The sequence below is a fragment of the Rhinolophus sinicus genome, linkage group LG02, assembly GCF_036562045.2.
Source record: "Rhinolophus sinicus isolate RSC01 linkage group LG02, ASM3656204v1, whole genome shotgun sequence".
Taxonomy (NCBI): domain Eukaryota; kingdom Metazoa; phylum Chordata; class Mammalia; order Chiroptera; family Rhinolophidae; genus Rhinolophus; species Rhinolophus sinicus.
The window spans coordinates 141,375,556-141,395,145 of NC_133752.1; the positions used below are offsets into that span (position 1 = coordinate 141,375,556).

A 19,590-nucleotide genomic window follows, 5' to 3' on the forward strand; every position below is an offset into this window, starting at 1 on the left:
AAACACCGGGGCTCTGAATCTGGTGCAGGAAGAGCTTTCGAACTTCAGAAGCTCTCTACATCCTCCCACGGAGGCAGCACAATATGACCAAGGTGAACTATTCACAGAGGAGAAATCCACCTTCCAGGGAATCCCCTCATTGTGTGAGAAGCCAGAATAGTACAGAGAAAACATAACTCTACAGTGTGAGAGAGAATAAAAGGCTGCAATTGGAGAGAAAATAAAACATTCTACCTACACCTACTGGAAAACAAAGAAAATACCTCTTCCTATCAACCTGTTGCGTCTAGGAAGAGAAATAATAAATCATTAATTACCATGAATAACCAAGGCAACAAGATAGCTCAGAAAGAAAATGAAAAGTCTCCAGAAAATGCACTTAAAGATATGGAAATATGTGACTTAAATGACAGAGAATTCAAGATTGCAATTCTTAAAAAACTCAATGAGATGCAAAAAAATATAGACAGGCAGTTTAATGAACTCAGAAGCACAATCAAAGAACAAAATAAACACTTTATCAGAAAGACTGAAATTTTAAAAAAGAACCAAATAGAATTTCTGGAGACTAAGAACTCAATAAAAGAAATGAAGAATGAAATACCCGCTTAGGTAGTATAATTGACCAGATTGAGGAAAGAATCGGTGACATGGAAGATAGAAATCTGGAAATGATACGGATGGAAGAAGAAAGAAACTTGAGACTTAAAATAAATGAAAGAACTCTACAAGAACGTTCTGACTCCATCAGAAAGAACAATATAAGAATAATGGGCATACCAGAAGGAGAAGAGAGAAGAGAACAGAAAGTATATTCAAACAAACAGTCCATGAGAACTTCCCAAACACGTGGAAAGAACTGGATCCTCGAATCCAAGAAACAAATAGAATACCTAATTACCTCAACCCCAACAGGTCTTCTCCAAAACACACTGTATTGACGCTGTCAAAAATCAACGACAAAGAAAGAATCCTCAAGGCCAGGGAAAAGAAGACGGTAACCTACAACAGAAAGCCCATTAGAATATCATCAGATTTTTCAGCAAAAACTCTAGAAGCCAGGAGGGAGTGAAAACAAATATTCAAACTATTGAAAGAGAGAAATTATGAGCCAAGAATAATATATCCAGCAAAGATATCTTTTAGATATGAAGGAGGAATAAAGACCTTTCCAGACATACAGAAGGTGAGGGAATTTTCTAACATACAACCTGTACTACAAGAAATACTGAAGGAGGCTATTCGACCAGCATCAATAGGGATAATTTGTGGCAACCAAAACATAAAAGGCAGGAGAGTAAAGGCCTGAACTGGTATATGGGAATTAGGAAAGTAAGCATGCTGAAGAAAATGGAATACTCTAAATATCAAACTTTCTTTTACATTAACTTAATGAAAATCACTCAAAAATCAAAAATCAAAAACTGAAATATACAACATAATAAAGAATAAACAGATGGAAAAATCACAGAATACCACCACACAGAAATAATAGACAACAACAAAAAGGCAAAGAAACAATGGAGACACAGTCTTACCAGAAAACTAAAGATAGAATGATAGGAAATCCTCACATAACAATAATCACCCTAAATGTAAATGGACTGAACTCACCAATAAAAAGGCACAGAGTAGCAGATTGGATCAAAAAACTAAACCCAACCATATGCTGCCTCAAAGAGACACATCTCAGCTACAAGGACAAACATAGACTCAAAGTGAAAGAGTGGGAATTGACACTCCAAGCAAATGGTATCCAGAGAAAATCAGGTGTAGCCATATTGATATCAGATGAAACAGACTTCAGGATAAAAAAGGTAACAAGAGACAAAGATGGATGTTTCATAATGATAAAGGGGACTATACAACAAGAAGACAGAACAGTCATCAATATTTATGCCCCCAATCAAGGAGCACTGAAATATAACAAGCAATTACTAATAGAACGAAAGGGAGAAGTTGACCAAACACAATTATAGTAGGGACCAAAATACATCATTGACAACTATGGATAGATCATCCAAACAGAATATAAGTAAAGAAATAGCAGCCCTAAATGACACATTAGATGAAATGGACATAATTGATATTTCTAGAGTACTTCATCCTAGAACTTCAGACTATATATTTTTCTAGTGTACATGGAACATTCTCAAGGATAGATCATATATTGGGACATAAAACTAGCCTCAGCAAATTTAAGAAGATTGAAATCATACCAAGGATATTCTCTGCTCACAAGGCTTTGAAATTGGTTATGAAATGCAAAAAGAAAGCAGGGAAAACCACAAATACGTGGAGATTAAACAACATACTTTTAAAAAACGACTGGGTCAAAGAAGAAGTAAGAGGAGAGATCAAAAGTTGCATAGAAACAAATGACAATGAAAATACATCCTACCAAAATTTTGGGGATGCAGCGAAAGCAATTTTAAGAGGGGAATTTACATCATCATAGGCCTATCTCAAGAAACAAGAAAAAGCCCAATAAATAACCTCACATTACATCTTGAAGAACTAGAAAAAGAAGGACAAATGAAAACCAAGGTCAGCAGAAGAAAGGAAATAATAAAAATCAGAGAAGAACTAAATGAAATAGAGAACAAAAAGACAATAGAAAAACTTAATGTCACAAAGAGCTGGTGCTTTGAAGAGATTAATAAAATTGGCAAACCTTTGGATAGACTCACTAAGGAAAAAAGAGAAAAGACACTAATCAACCAAATCAGAAATGAAAGTGGGGAAGATGCCACAGAAATACAAAATATCATCCAAGAATACTATGAAGTAATACATGCCACCAAATTCAATAACCTAGAAGAAATGGACAAGTTCTTAGAAACATATAGCCTTCCTAGGCTGAATCATAAAGAATTGGAAAATCTAAATAGAGCGATCACCAGTAAGGAAATAGAATCAGTCATCCGAAACCTTCCCAAAAGCAAAAGTCTGGGGCCAGATGGCTTCACTAGTGAATTCTACCAAACCTTCAAAGAGGATCTACTAGCTGTCCTGCTCAAACTCTTCCAAAAAATTGAAGAAAAGACCATGCTCCCTAACTCATTTGATGAGGCCAACATTTCCTTGATACCAAAACCTGGTAAGAATAACACAAAAAAAGAAAACTACAGACCAATATCTCTGATGAATACAGATGCAAAGATCCTAAACAAAATTCTAGCAAATCGAATGCAATGATGCATTAAAAAGATTATTCATCACGAGCAAGTGTGGTTCATACCAGGGGCTCAAGGATGGTTCAACATATGCAAATCCATCAATGTTATACATCACTTAAAGAAAATAAGGGCAAAAATCATACGATTATATCAATTGATGCAGAAAAAGCATTTGACAAGATACAACATCCATTTATGATTAAAACAGTTAATAAAATAGGTATAGAAGGAAAATACCTTAACATAATAAAGGCCATATATTACAAACCCCCAGCTAATACCATAATTAACGGTGAAAAAGTGAAGCTCTTCGCTCTACATTCAGGGACACCACAGGGCTGTCCCCTATCATCTCTGCTTTTCAACATAGTGTTGGAAGTCCTTGCCAAAGCAATCAGGCAAGACAAAGAAATAAAAGGCATCCAAATTGGGAATGAAGAAGTTAAATTGTCACTCTTTGCAGATGACATGATACTCTATATAGAAAACCCTAAAGACTGCACCAAAAAGCTATTAGAAACAATCTAAGAATATAGTCAAGTTGCCGGCTACAAAATCAATGTACAAAAGTCCATTGCATTCCTATATACTAACAATGAAATCTCAGAAAAAGAAATAAAAGAAAAACAATTCCTTTTGCAATTGCAACAAAAAGAATAAAATACTTAGGAATAAACTTAACCAAGGATGTGAAAGATCTATATACTGAAAACTATAAGACATTTTAAAAAGAAACTGAAGAAGACAAAGAAATGGAAAGACATTCTGTGCTCATGGATTGGAAGAATCAACATAGTTAAAATCGCCATATTACCCAAAGCAATATACAGATTTAATGCAATCCCCATCAAAATTCCAATGGCATTTTTTAAAGAAATATAACCAAAAAAATCATCAGATTTGTATGGAACCACAAAAGACCCGGAATAGCCAAAGCAATCTTAAGAAAAAAGAACAATACTGGAGGTATCACACTACCTGACTTTAGCTTGTACTACAGGGCTACAATAATCAAAATAGCATGGTATTGGCAAAAAAAACAGACACACAGACCAATGGAATAGAATTAAGGACCCAGAAATAAAACCTCATATATATGGACAGATGATTTTTGACAAAGAAGAAAAACGACACAATGGAGAAAAGACAGCCTCTTTAATAAAGGGTGCTGGGAGAATTGGAAGCCACGTGGAAAAGAATGAAACTGACTGCTATCTGTCACCATGTACCAAAATTAATTCAAAATGGATCAAAGACTTAAGCATAAGACCTGAAACAATAAACTGCATAGAAGAAAACATAGGTACTAAACTTATGGACCTTGGGATCAAAGAGCATTTTATGAATTTGACTCCAAAGGCAATGGAAGTAAAAGCTAAAATAAATGAATTGGACTATGTCAAACTTTAAAGCTCTGCACAACAAAAGAAACCATCAACAAAATAAAGAGGCAACTAACTAAATGGGAGAAGATTTTTGCAAACAGTGCCTCTGATAAGGGTTAATATCCAAAATATACAAGGAACTCATACAATGCAACAACAACAAAAAACAAACAACGCAACTGAGAAATGGGCAGAGGACCTGAAGAAACATTTCTCCAAAGAGGACATACAAATGGCAAATAGACATATGAAAAAATGTTCAACATTACTAATCCTCAGAGAAATGAAAATAAAAACCACAATGAGATATCACCTCACCCCAGGTAGAATGGCTATCATCAACAAGACAAATAGTAAAAAGTGCTGGAGAGGCTGTGGAGAAAAAGAAGCCCTTATACACTGTTGGTGGGAATGCAGACTGGTGCAGCCACTACGGAAGGCAGTGTGGAGGTTCCTCAAAAAATTACGAATAGAATTACCATATGCCCAGCAATCCTTCTCCTGAATAGCTACCCCCAAAATCTGAAAACGTTTATCCATAAAGACATGTGTGCTGCAATGTTCATTGCAGCTTTGTTTACGGTGGCCAAGACATGGAAACAACCAAAATGTCCTTTGATAGATGAATGGCTAAAGAAATTGTGATATACACACACACACACACACACACACACACACAATGGAATACTATTCGGCGGTAAGAAAAGATGAAATAGGACCATTTGTGACAACATGGATGGATCTTGAGATTATAATGCTAAGCGAAGTAAGACAGAAAAAGCAGAGAATCATATAATTTCACTGATATGTGGTATACAAACCAACAACAACCAAAGAACAAGTCTAACAACTGAAAAAAAAAAACAAAACTCATAGACATAGACAATAGTTTAGGGGTTACCAGAGGGTAAGGGGGAAGAGGGAGTGGTGTAAATGGGGTCTAATATATGGCGATGGAAAGATAACTGACTGTGGGTGGTGAACACACAATGTGAGATATAGATAATGTATTACAGAATTGTACACCTGAAATCTATGTAACCTTACTAACAATTGTTGCCCAATAAACTTTAATTTAAAGAAAATGTATGATTTTAATATAAATTTTTGAAAAACCTACTCAAGGCCCTATCATAGATTTGTTGGACAGGGAGAAATAAATGGAAGCTCTCACCATAAAGAATAGTGCTTTTGTTTAATGTTACCAGATTAGCGTCTTCATCCTTTTGAATCATTGCCAAGATAGGTTTGTGCTTGTGACTAGAAAAGCTATTATTATTATTATTATTATTTTTATTATTGCATTTTGGATGTTTCCAGCTGCTAAGTAGTTTCACTTAACGAATTGGTTGGTGTGTAGCACACACAAATAAGATTTACATAAATAAGAACAGCTGTGTAAAATATTGCCTTTGGAAAGGCAAATTTACTGAGATAGTGACTATAGCATGTGAAGCTCAGGACATAACCATAATGATTGTAAGACCATTTCTGTCCCTCATGCAGCATTTTATGTCTATTGGCCTAGAACTAGAAGACAGTACATTCATGGTAGCAAATGCTATTTCCTATCCTGTAAAACTAGCTCTATTACAGCCTCCTGCTTTTAGTTACTGAAAACTTGCTGAAAATCCTTAGAAAGTAAGACTTCCTATAAAGAGAGTAATATTTAAGTTCTAAAAATAAGGCAATACTTAATTTGATGTATTAAACACTACTTTTAAAGGAGAAAAAAATTAAATGTTGGATTGTGTTAATATAATTTAAACTTGATTTACTTGGATTTATTTAATGAGCATATAAATCATAAAAGAGTTGGGTTTTTTGTATTAAATTTTAGACAATAATTTCATTTAAAATTGTTATTTGGATATTATATTACATGTTGGATGATGAAAATTGGTAATAATGTACCTATATGCAGAATCATCCATACACGTTTCCATCTTTGGTTTGGCCATTTCATTTGGTACAAATTTGGAGGTTGTCGGGGAGGGTGCTGATACCCGTTCATATTTATACTGAATTGAAAAGGGCATGTTATTACCTTGCTTTTGTTTGAATTCCCTAAGTGTAGTATTCTAACTTGTCTGTTAGCGTGATCTTTTCATTCTACTTTGAGTGGCGCTCTTGTTAATGACTTATGCACTTTAGAAAAACCCCAACTTTAAAACTTTTGTTTTTATAGTACTTGAGAGTTGTCAAAGCTAGGTGTTTTCACAAACATTGTAATAGTTGATCCTCATAGCTACCCTGTGAGGTTAACAGGATTATCCCTTTTTAATCCCCTCATACATATGGAAAAATTGTGGGTCCAGGAAATCACATGACACATCCAGTGTGATTAGTTATTACTGCCACACTGACCTAAATCCAGAATTCTACATGCTAAAACACAATGATCTTCTGATCAAACAATTGTCCACTTTCATCTGATATTAAAATAACTTATGCCCTACTTTTCATCTCATAAAATGTGCTGGAATGTTTTTAAGACTAATAAACTATGAATATTGTATAAAATTAGACTGTAAAAAGATTGTCTTAATTATGTTTTAATCCATGCTTAAACAATTACTTGTTTTAGTCAGGTTTAAATTTGGGTTTTCTAGCAATTATTTTAGCTGATAGAAACTTAATGTCATAAGAATGTACACTTAAGATATTCCTAATGACATGGATTGTACAATTCCATGTGTTTATATGTTCATGTGTATACTTATATGTTTTCTCTACTGAGATGGAGAAAAAAATTGTTCTATGTACGTAAGCTTTTGGTATTGTACTGTCAATTTGGATATCTATTTTTTTAAATTATTTAAAAACAAAGCTTTAATATATAAATAATTGAGAGAATCACTCCTCAGATTTATATAAAGCAGCAGGATGAAATACTTAGCTTAGCTTGGAATGAAGATATAAAACTGCATCTATCATACCCACCAACAGATTAATTAGAAACTGGGCTTGAAATGATGCCAGGGGACATGCAGTTCACTTTCACTGAGTCACTGCACCGTGTCCCTCCAATTCCACTATGCCCTCCAGTTGTCTATGCTGCATCTCTCCTGAGTCTAAACCATTTGTTCTCTGTCAATCTCTTTCCCTGTCTTTCTGTATCACTTCCTCTCTTTTTCTGTCATTTCAAGCACTGGTTTTGGAAATATGGACTTATATTATGCTTCATAATTTTTCCTACTATGAAGAGAACTTTCAGAAAGAGGCAGGTAGATCTTTCTAGGCCAATGGAAATCAAAGATTTGTTAAATCAATGTTTATCAAGAAAGATTATAATAAAAGTGTCTATATTTTTCACAATGATCAGTTATCGCCTAGCAACCTGTGACATTTATCTATAGAAATAGTTCTGTTTCCTTCCCATGTTCTTCTTACACTGACAAACTAGAAACCATTCCCAGAACTTGTGCAAAATGACCACTGAATGGCAAATTGATAATGAGATTGCTGCCCTAGATGACCTGAAGAGACATTTCTCCAAAGAGGACATACAAATGGCAAATAGACATATGAAAAAATGCTCAACATCACTAATCATCAGAGAAATGCAAATAAAAACCACAATGAGATTATCACCTCACCCCAGTCAGAATGGCGATCATCAACAAGACAAATAGTAAGTGTTGGAGAGGCTGTGGAGAAAAAGGAACCCTCATACACTGTTGGTGGGAATGCAGACTGGTGCAGCTGTTATGGAAGGCAGTGTGGAGGTTCCTTAAAAAATTACAAATGGAATTACCATATGACCCAGCCATCCCTCTCCTGAGTATCTACCAAAAAAATCTGAAAACATTTATACATAAAGACACGCGTGCTCCAATGTTCATTGCAGCTTTGTTTACGGTGGCCAAGACATGGAAACAACCAAAATGTCCTTCGATAGATGAATGGATAAAGAAGTTGGGTATATATACACAATGGAATACTATTCGGTGGTAAGAAAAGATGATATAGGAACATTTGTGACAATATGGATGGATCTTGAGAGTGTAATGCTGAGTGAAATAAGTCAGACAGAAAAAGCAGAGAACCATATGATTTCACTGAGATGTGGTATATAAACCAAAAACAACAAAAGAACAAGACAAACAAATGAGAAACAAAAACTCATAGACACAGACAATAGTTTAGTGGTTACCAGAAGATAAGGAGGGTGGGGGGTGGGAGATGAGGGTAAGGGGGGTCAAATATATGGTGATGGAAGGAGAAGTGACTCTGGGTGTGAACACACAATGGGATTTATAGATGATGTCATACAGAATTGTACACCTGAAATTTGTAATTTTACTAACAATTGTCACCCCAATAAATAAAATAAAAAAAAGATTGCTGCCCTACTTAAGATATCTCCCATTCCTGGAATCTCTAGGGGTCACAAGGCCCTTTATGTATGTGTTTGTAACCTTCCATCCTCAGTTCAATTCCTCCCAGAATTCCTCTGTGCATAGGAGTAAGAAGTTTCAAATATGAAGGCAGAGGCTCCTTCCTTGGGTATGATAGCTGACCAGTGAGATACAAATAAGATGGCTGCTTCCATGCAAAAAATACATTTTTGAATTTTACTCCTTCCTTTGGTAGTATAATTTGAGAGGAGCTGTGGCAGAGCACAATCTAAAGCTGGCATTCTTTTGGTGTTTAATGTTTCTCTTTTTCATAGTTGATAAAAAACAACAAAACTAAGCAAAAGAAAAACAGCCTTTTTGTTACTGTCTTATGAAAGGACAACTTTATCATTTAACGGAAAACCAAAGTATCCACCCATTTTTAAAAATTCACTTTTTGTTATATCCATTGCTAAAAAAGAACTGTCAGGCAACTCTAAACACCCTGATATTGTGGTATAACTAGGAATTATTTGACACAGCAGAAACCTCTCTCTGTCTATCTCTGTATCTATCATCCAGGTGCATGCTTATAGAGAGATGCACATATGTATCAGGTATTGTATCTGTGCATTATTCTTTTTTTCTATACACATTCTTTGGACTTGAGTAGGTGTGAAAAGTCAGTGTGAATCTTCTTTAATAATATTTGTAATAGCATTAATAACACTACTTTAATCAATTTTATGAGAATTTTGGGGCACCTTTAAAACTTACTAAAACAATGTACCATCCTATAAATGTTTTTCTCCCCAGATTTTTGTGCTCACGAATGGTTAATTTTTCTGTACTATAATTGAGTCAAATAAGTACTCAATTTTTGAAGTATTTCAAGAATGGATTTTATGGAGCCAATTCCTAAGAGCGTTCTTGAAGAAGTGGTCTGATTGTATTCCTGTGAACAAAGGTCTTTCTTCACTGAGGCCTGGCATGATGTGTTTATGATCTCTAGATTATGTCCACCATGCCTATTCAAGTACAGGGATTCCAGAATCAGTCTTTGCATCTGAGAGGGAAAGCAGCACCAGTTGAGATCATCCTGGTCACAGTTGATGTCATGTAGATAATTGTGTAAGTGGCTCTAAAATTATTGTGCAACGATAAAGAAAAACATATTGGTATATTTTTATAAGCTGGGAACACCTGAACATGGTAGTCTTTCAAAATTCAATTGATTTAATATAGCAAAAAATACTAGCATTTTGAGTTACCTATTAATTTCTAATACTAAATTGTGTTTGGAGTTTTAAGATTATAGCCACATTATGAAATTATAATATTTTCTTCTTCCTTTGTAGGTAACCCATTAACTAAGAATAAATCAAGTGATCCTCAAAGCTGATGACATTGAACATATGCATAGAAACTTAACTTCTGAGGTGATCTTGAAGGAAAATTTTTATACCGCTCAGAAGAGGTACTCCAAAGTCTTACTTCCAAAGGATTTCATGGCTCATAATCAGCTTCTTCTTGACATCAAGACTTGAAAAATCAGACATGAACTTCTAGGTCATGAAGACTTCATCAGACTTGAACTGTGTTCAACTTGTAAAATCGCACTTGCTAAAAGAATTTGAAGTCACCATCTGAAGACATGGTGTTTCCGGGGGATGTCAAAGACACTCGCCTTTTGGGATCTTGGCTCCAAATGTGACTGTTTTCCTTGTTTCTGAAAGTCTCCCAAGTGCACTGGCCTTCTATCATGGACGTGCTCCTCAGTCCAGTCCTGTGTTCAGTGGCCAGTGGGACTGTATATGGCTTCAGTGACATTTCCTTTGCGAACTTCTCCTCCGGCATGGTGTGGACTGAGACAATTTTATTTATATCCTAATCTTGGAGCTCTGAAAGCCTATATGTTTTACCATCTTAAAGTTGCTTTTCTTAATGGAATGGAAAATTATATCCATTGATAGTAATTATTGTTGGCAAGTAATAGTTACCTGAATACATCAATCACATAAGAATATATAGACTAGCTGACATGTTTCCCCAAGGCTAATACACTACCGCAGCTCTGTCAGTTCAACAGGTAGTAGTTAGAACTGAATTACCATTTTCATTATATACTATTTTGTACCTCTAGAGCACTCGCCTTTTTTGTGTTGTTGTTTTTTTTTTTTAAGTGGGCTTTTTCTTTCTTTTTTATGTTTACTTTTTCCCTTCACAGAAATCAGCAGTGAGCAGTCAAGTATTTAGGTAGCCTTCAGTTTCAAAAAAATTGCCAGGGATGCATGTGGGTTTCTGATTTCTTAGCTTGAAAATACTTACTTATATTTCTTCTAGCATTTTTTTTTAAACTGTCCTTTCTATATCATTTTAGATTGTCTCTTGCTTGATCCCAATGACTCTTTGAATGCTGTTTGTTCAGTCTGTTGATAAAATAAATTGTTCATTTTGTTGTGTCTCAGATTTATAAATATTTGCTTATAGTTGTCCCATTCAAACAATTTCTTAGGTCAGTTTTGCCCACACTTTTTAAGTCATTTTAACATTTGTGGTTTTCATTTCTACAGGAAAGTCTTATAAATATTTAAAGGCCTTAAACATTATGTACCCTTTTTTCTAAGTTATTACAGAATGTATAATTTTATACTACATTTATTTGGTTTCATTTGTGATGTGAAGGGAGAGAAGAATGGAAATTGCAAAGCCATTCTGTAATAATAGTATGTAATCATACAGTTTGAAGGAATGTGAAGGGAGAAATTTTTGTGTTTTACTCATCTTATACTAATAGGAAGATACTTCAGAAATTGTCCTATTAGAAGTTCCATTATATTAGAGAAGATGCGGACATTTTTCGTATTTTTAAAACTTACTGACATGGCCCATTAGGTATTTGTTGGTTTCCATGACACACTCTGGAGACCTCTGGTCTATAGGTAACAACTTTCAAAGACTAATATATTACCCGGAATCTCTTCTGGGAAGAATTAAAAATGTAACATTTGTTAAAAGTAAATTTGTAAAGTATGCTTCTGACATTGAACTAAAATTATACTGCCCTACAAATCCATGGAATGAAATGACTTCCTCCCTTCATTTTAATTATGCATAAAAGTAATTAGATGGCTCCAAGTGAATTTCACAATGGCTCAATACTGTATGAACTCAAAGACTGGAATAACAGTTGTACTGGAGTTTCTGCATCAATTATAATATCATTAATTTCTTTGGAACAAAGTGGAAAGCTATATTATTTTGAAAATTATGAATTTGTCCCAGGTTTATTTGACATTATAGATCATGCCTTTCATTTTTTAAACTATGTCCTTTAAAACAACACTGAAAATTCTGTATTATATATAAGTGTAATACATGCATATCAATAGAGAAAAATAAATGGAATTTAAATATACTAACTAGAATATCTCCAGTAGATTAATGTTGTGATTATTCAGAAAAGGTGAATAAAATTGGGATATAAAGTAGACTCTCTTTCATGAGTTACATTTGGCCAGTCTTTTTTCTAGTGTTTTATTTTAAAAACACTTCAGTTACTATACAGGAAACCCTCTGAGTTCATAAGGAAGCTGACGTAAATTCTTCAATCTACTTTTAATAAAAAATCCATGGCAAATCTTGCCATTTACACAAGTTTCTAATATTTGATTGTTTAAGATTCACAAGAAGTTATGAAAATAGCACAGAGGACTTCTCCATACCCTTTCTCCATCATCCCCTAGTGATATCTTATAAAACAATTGTATTGCTACACTACTACTAACTCATATAACAACCTTATTCAAATTTCACCAATTTTCGCATGCACTTTGTGTGTGTGTGATCTTATCCATTTTGAGTAGCTTACATCTGCTGTACTATGCCATAATGTGGATTAGAGCGTGGGTCAAATGGTATCACTGATTTAACATTTTTAACATTCTCTATTTTTGGGATAACATTCTACAGCTTTATTTTATTTTTATATGCTCTTATTGCCTTAACACATGAAAACTTCTAGTTTTAACACCAGAGTGTACCATATTTGATTTCAAATTTGGTATTGGATTTAACGGGTAGGAAGAGATCTGAGAATCTGGGACTATGATTGAGTTTGATACTGTTCTTTGTTTGCCTCAGAAAGTCCTGTGCTACTGTACAATGCTGTGTAGTTGGATTGTGATTTTTGATGCTATACAATAGCTAATAGCACAGTGATTAAATGGGATGTAATCTTTTAAACGTTTTAATCATTTTCTCAATTTATAGATGATATATCTCGATGATACAAAGATATCAAATAGTGTTTTTCATCATCTAGCCCTTTCTCATTTTGACTTGCTCATTGGAGAGAGAATAAGAGTGATGGCCAACACTTTGCTTAGAGAGACTGAAAAGTTGGGGAGATATACACAGGGCATCTCCTGCTTCCCTAACCCAGAGAATTCATACTGGTAGAACATGACTATTTTTATCAAGGTAATGGTTTGTCTCTCTGCCTGTCTGACTTCCTGCCCACTTGCCTTTCTTTCTTTCTTTATTTTCTTCCTTTCTTATTTACCTTCTTCTTCTTCCTTCTTTCCCTTCTCTTTTGTTTTATATAAAAAATGCTTTGAAAAAAGAGTAGAGATAGCAGATTTCTTCCTTATCATTTGACTTACACTTTGTTAGACCATGAAAAGTAGTGTAGATATTATAATTATCTGGCACCTAAATGACCATTATTAAATTCCTACTAGGCACAAGCATATTTAACTAGACTGAATCTTGGGGTTATCTGAAGTTTAGCCTTAAAAATGGCCTTTAAAATCAATCTGATAGGTATTTTTCAATGTGGATGGTACTATGCTAACCAATGGAAAGAGGGTACACAGAAGACTTATAAGTGTTTCATATTTGTTTAGATTTTTCTCATATCCATGTTTCTTCATTATATTGCATATTCCAAAATGCCATGTACTATGTCCCAAGCATTTTTCTGGAAGGTCCTATCTGTTATACAAAGTGATTGAACTTCATTCTAGAAGTTGTATGAGCAGGGCACTGCACGTCCAAAGTTACATCTTACATATTTAAGCAAAAATGTGATTGAAAGTCTTAAGAGAGATTGTGAGCTTGAAGAAAAATTAAAGTGGAGTAAAATAATTCAGGGGAGAGCAAATCAGGGCTTGAGATTGGGCTATTACACTGAGGAGAATGTGAAACAATGGCTATCAATCCTGGTTGCAATTTAAATGACTTGATTATCCTAAAAAAATCATCCATGCCCTATCTTACTCTCTCAGACTCTCTTAATCAGTCTAGGATGAGAGTCTGGGCACAAGCATTTTTTTTTTTTTTTTTTTCAAAGCTCCCCAGGTGATTCTAGCGTGCATCTAGGGTTAAGAACCACTAATGAAAAGGTTTTGCCAAGGTGGACATGAGGAACTGGGTGAAAGGATTGGAAGAGTGAAAAAGTGATGTGGAAGAGAACTCCAGAAGGTCCTGAGCCTATGGAAATGGGATGATGGGGCTTCAGTTAAACATAAGTTAAACATTTGAATGAAAGCCAAGCTGAGTGGCAAGTGGAGACAGAGAGTATTGAGATTAAAGTGTCAATGATACTTTCAGAAGGGTCATGTCAGATAAGAAGTGAACAGTTTTTATTTGATTTGTAATTATAGATCATTGTAGGTCTTGGAATTGATTAGTGCATGAGTGGGTATCAACTTGTACCTGGGCTACTGAGACATAGAAAGTTAATGACTCCAAGATCATAAATAGATAAATAAGAGATAAATTAAGTCTCAGTATCCTTATTTGTAGAATAAAAATATTTTATCTACCTCACAGGATTGTTTTGAATATTCAGTGAGTTAATATATGTAAACTGCTTAGCGCGGTATCTAGTGCAGGGTAAATATTTACTAAATGGTGGTTCTTCAACTGTTTGCTGTCACAGTTCTGTTTGCTCTGCAATAGTGTAAAAGTCATGTTGACAGAAAATAATATAATCATATCATATGTGATATAAAAGGGTTTGAGGCCTGCTGGTAGACATGTTAAATAGAAGAGGAAGACATACAGGCATTACATTTAAATCACCTTTTTTTCTGGACTTAAGTGGCACAAAGTAGGTAAAAGAGTAACCATAGTGGCAAACTAAGTAAAATATTTTTTTTTCTGACAGGAAAGGACAGAAAGGTTTATAGGTTGAGTGCAAGGAGTCAGTAGAGAATGAGAAAATGGTAAAGGAAAGGATGAATTAACATCCTGAAGGAAGAAGAAATAGGTAGGGTTGGGAATATCAAGTGGAAGGGTTAGTGTGAGAGGAATAATATTTCCTCTGTTAGATAAATGAAGAAAGAGTGGGTGAAGCTAAAGGAGAGAAACTGAAAAGCGAGCTGAAGGGAAATAATGCTAGGGACCTAAGATGAGGAATAAGGAGAGATCCATTAATTCATTAACAAACACTTTTGTTCTCCTATATGCTAAGAACTGTATTAGATGCAGTGAAAAAAAAAAAAAGTGGTAAGCTTTACCTACTTTTCAAATGATATCTCTCCTGAAAGGGGTAATAAACTGAATATTTAGCTACTTAGCTTAAGAATCTTCAAGTAAATTCCACAAAGCACGGAGGCTGCATAGTAGCACCTGAGAGAGAAGTGGCTGAAAGTAAAATGGGAGAATGAAAAGCAGGGGAGGCCAATGTTCGAAAAAGAAGTCTATCACTTTGATGAGGGTAGGCATGTTAGTAATTAGGAACCTCAGTGATGTCTTAGTATGTTAAAGAAGAAGGACTTTAACAAATTATTTGTATTCTATATTGAGGGTTTATGTTTTATTTCTAATTTGAAAGGTTTTCTGTTATTGTGTCCAGTCATTAAGGGAAGATTTGTTAGAGTGATGTATCAGTTACCCACTGCTGTGAAGTACCCAATTCCAAAACACAGCAGCATAAAATAATAACTCTCAATTATTGCTCCCAAGTCTATGGGTCAGCTGGGGGAGGTTCTGCTGGACTTGGCTGGGCTCACACCTGTGTCTGCTGGTCCCTGTGGTTGGGTCAGCAGTGTTGAGTTTGTCTGAACTTTCGCGTATGTGTTTGGAGTATCTGGCTGTGAGCTGATATAAGATGATCTTAGGGGGAATAACTGGGCTGCCATCAACTGGTGTCTCATCGTCCACAAACAGGGCTTATTCTCATGTCAGAGGAGACAGGATTTTGAGAGAACGAAGATAAACAGGCTCAGAGTCAGAACTGGCACATACCCCCTTTGGCTGCGTTCAAGGCCAAAGCAGTTACAAAGCTAGCTCATGTTCTAGGGGTGGAGAAAGAGATGCCACCTCTTGATGTAAGTTGCTGCAAAGCCACATTGTGAGGTCAGATACAGGAAAGGATCAAGAATTGGGGCCATTTTTTTCACTTACTACTAGTGACTTCATGCTAGTCTTATGCAATACAATACACACTTCAGTACAAAGATTGCTTGTTTATCCGAGTAATTTTTCAATCCTAATGTGATTCTGATACACTCATCAACTCCAAATTCTTTGATGTCTCCCTGTTGTCCTCATATAAAAGCTATACTCTGCCTCAAACATAAAGGGCATTCCATGGTCTGGCCCCTGTGTATCTCTTCACACCCCTGATGCCTGCACAGGAAACTACTAATACTGTCACACCCAAGTCCCTGTATGTAGTTCTTAGAAAATACTCTGCTCCTACAAACACTTCTGTCTCTGAAGCTGGACTATCCCTCCATCTTCCCCCAGGCTTTCCCAATCAGCTCTTTCTCATATACTCAAGTTTAAATTATTAAATTCTGTAGATTTAAATAGCTACCATGAAATTAAGTAGATAAATACTGAGATGCTGTCATAGGATTACTATTAGTAAGATAGTTTCGAAACACTCTTCCTAGAACCAAACTGTCAAGAAGGACTTAATTTAGGTTTTCGAAAGGGTAGTTTTTATTAACTAATCTTAGTTATATATATTTTTTCTGTTGCTATTTTACAGTTGAATTGAAAACGTTTTACATAGAGCTTTAAAAAGTGGCGTGTGATGAAATTATCTGTATTCCATTCTCAAATGTTTTCTTTGGGGGGAGTGGGGGTCGGTATTAGGTTGGTGCAAAATTAATTGCAGTTTAAAAGGTTAAACATTGCAAAAACCGCAATTACTTTTGCACCAAACTAATAAAATGACATCAGACAGAAAAAACATCTTAGAGCTTTCCTTTGTAATGCATGCCTTTGCCAAGTCTCCTCTGACTCCCACAAGCAGACTTAGGTGCCTTTTCTCTGCATTTCCATTGCTTTCCTTTGTAATGCGTATTTGTTCCCTGTCTAGCTAACTTTTGCAATCCTAAATCTTTTCCTCTCAGTAATCTATTTATTTTATTTTTTTATATTCGTTTCAAGTGTACCAAACATAATGATTAGACATTTACACCCCTCACCAAGCGATAACCCCCCAAGTCTACTACCCCTCTGACATCGTATATAGCTGTTACAATACCATGGCCTATATTCCCTATGCTGTGCTCCACATCCCACACATTCCATGACTATATACAAATATATACACATATATATTTAATTATGGTTGACCTTCAGTATTATTCTACTTCAGCTTCAGGTCAGTCCCTCAGTAATCTTATTGTGTTGCATTGTCTGGGATGCAGTAGGCAGCCAAGACACTGCTTCTCAGATGAGTCACCGCACGATTTAATACCCACTACATAGACATGTTTAGCAGTAACTGAGTTTGCTTCTTGTTGACTGAATAACTTGTTCCTAACGCCAAATGCTGAGCATCAACTGTTAGGGAAGATTCTAGCAAATGGAGCATGATTGTGATTTGTAATGCAAATGTCATGTTAATCTTTTTTGTTTTCTGGTTGATAGCTTAATCTCTTGTACTATGCTTCAAAAATGTCACAGCTAAACCATCTGAGGGATTAAATGGCTTTTCATAATTTCCATGGTGCTATATAGCAGAAAGATACTCGCTAATCACTGTTGTCAGTCTTTACTGCTCAGTTCTCATGAAAAACACTTTTTTTTGAAGGTTTAGGAAACACATTCAGATTACAGTTTAAACGTTGTTTGTTCTGGAATATATAAACAATCTAGTGCTATTTCATTGTCAGACATTTCAATTATTTTACTAAAAATGTCACCAACATTGGTCATCTTTTATTTTCACTTTCAATGCTTTATTTGTGAATTTCTTCATGTTAACTTTTAGAGAATTGATTTTAGAAATTTTTGAATTCTGTGGTGTTCCTTCATGATAGCTACTACTGTATGTTGCCAACATCTTTAAACACTAATAGACACTAAAATATTTTTGTTGGCTTACTTATTTCTGGTAGCATTCCTAATGATATTATATGAAACTCATTGGAACCTCCTTATTTCACCTCTGACTAAACATTAGGCCTCTTTTCTTGTCTTGTAATTCCTATTTCGTTTTCAAAAGTTAAAATGACTCATTTTCTGTTTTAAAGGACTCATTACAGTAACCATTTTCAAAGAGAACCATGTAGCAGTTGTAAAAAAGGAGGTATGGGATAGCTCTTTGTGTCTCTTACAGGTTTACCGAGAAGGAATACTTGAGAATGGATTATAGATGATTACTTCACAAAGAGCTTTTAAAAATCCAATTACAAGATTTCTAATTTAAATGGAAAAAATGAAAAAAGAAAAAAAAAAGTTCCAGGCTCACTTAAAGCAATGTGCTATTTTGCAGAATATTGAGTCCACCTTGGGAGTTTAACTGTGAGAGGACTTTGTAATAGCAGTGTCTCCCTATCACAGGATCCCACAGATGGCATTATGATGAATCTCCTGTTTGTGCTCATTTAATTTCAGGGGTTGCTGCACTAAACAATAAACCAAATTTGAGAGCCTGAATCCGGATGTATTTTGTCACTTTCTTTCCCGGTCAGTTCAATCAAATGTCATTCTATTCAATTGAATATAGACAGGGTGAATTTCAAGTAAGAGAAAATTCAATCTGAGTGACAGATTTTCTTTTAAAGTTACTTTTGTTTGATTTCATCTTTGTTCTTCTTTGCTGTGAAAGCATACATTGAAATGGAATCAGGATGTCAATTCTACTGCGGCTTGCTGCTTCTGACTTGGACTTTTGGATCAGTGAAACTAGGTGCTTCATACATGTTTCATGTGGTTATAGAGGTTGGGCACTGCACAATTCCAGGGAGCACCATTTATATACACCGTTATGTGAATGTCAGTTCCCAGAGTTGTGCAGTGTTCATCTTGCACAGCTGTAAACTCTGCTGCGTTTCTCCATTGTGAAAGGGGTATTTGCCTCCGGCTTTGTTTCAAAGGAATGTAGAAAATAAGAATTACAGAGGTTTTTGATTTGTGATTTAGGCACTATATGAAGGCACTTCAGGTAATCGGGCCATGAGCTGACAAGGCATGACCCTGGGCAAGCAAATTACTTAGCCTCTTTGAGCCTTGATTTTCTCATCTTTGAAAGATAAATAATATCCTTCCCCTCTGGTACCCAGGACAATTGCGAAGATTCAGTGAAAGATTGGTTAAGTCTCTGCAAAGTTAAAAGTGCTAGATGAATATGTTCTAATATTATTATCATTATTAGAATGTGCCAGAGAAGACAAAGACACATGGCATTTGATGCTCTTGGTAAAATCTGTATAACAT

The 19,590-nt window shown here is 35.1% G+C and overlaps 1 protein-coding gene across 2 annotated transcripts in view; it reads left to right on the forward strand.

Moving 5' to 3' along the window:
- The window catches only part of TAFA2 (TAFA chemokine like family member 2), a 429,252-nt gene that overhangs the window by 384,169 nt on the left and 25,493 nt on the right, over positions 1-19,590 (forward strand). Inside the window, exon 5 of one of the 2 annotated variants that reach the window (XM_019732468.2) lies at positions 10,263-12,326. The exons of the other annotated variant lie outside the window; for it this stretch is intronic. Coding sequence (XP_019588027.1) covers positions 10,263-10,274 — 12 coding nt within the window. The 3' untranslated portion in view covers positions 10,275-12,326. Of the gene's footprint in view, positions 1-10,262; positions 12,327-19,590 lie in introns of those variants that run through there. 2 annotated transcript variants of the gene reach the window in all.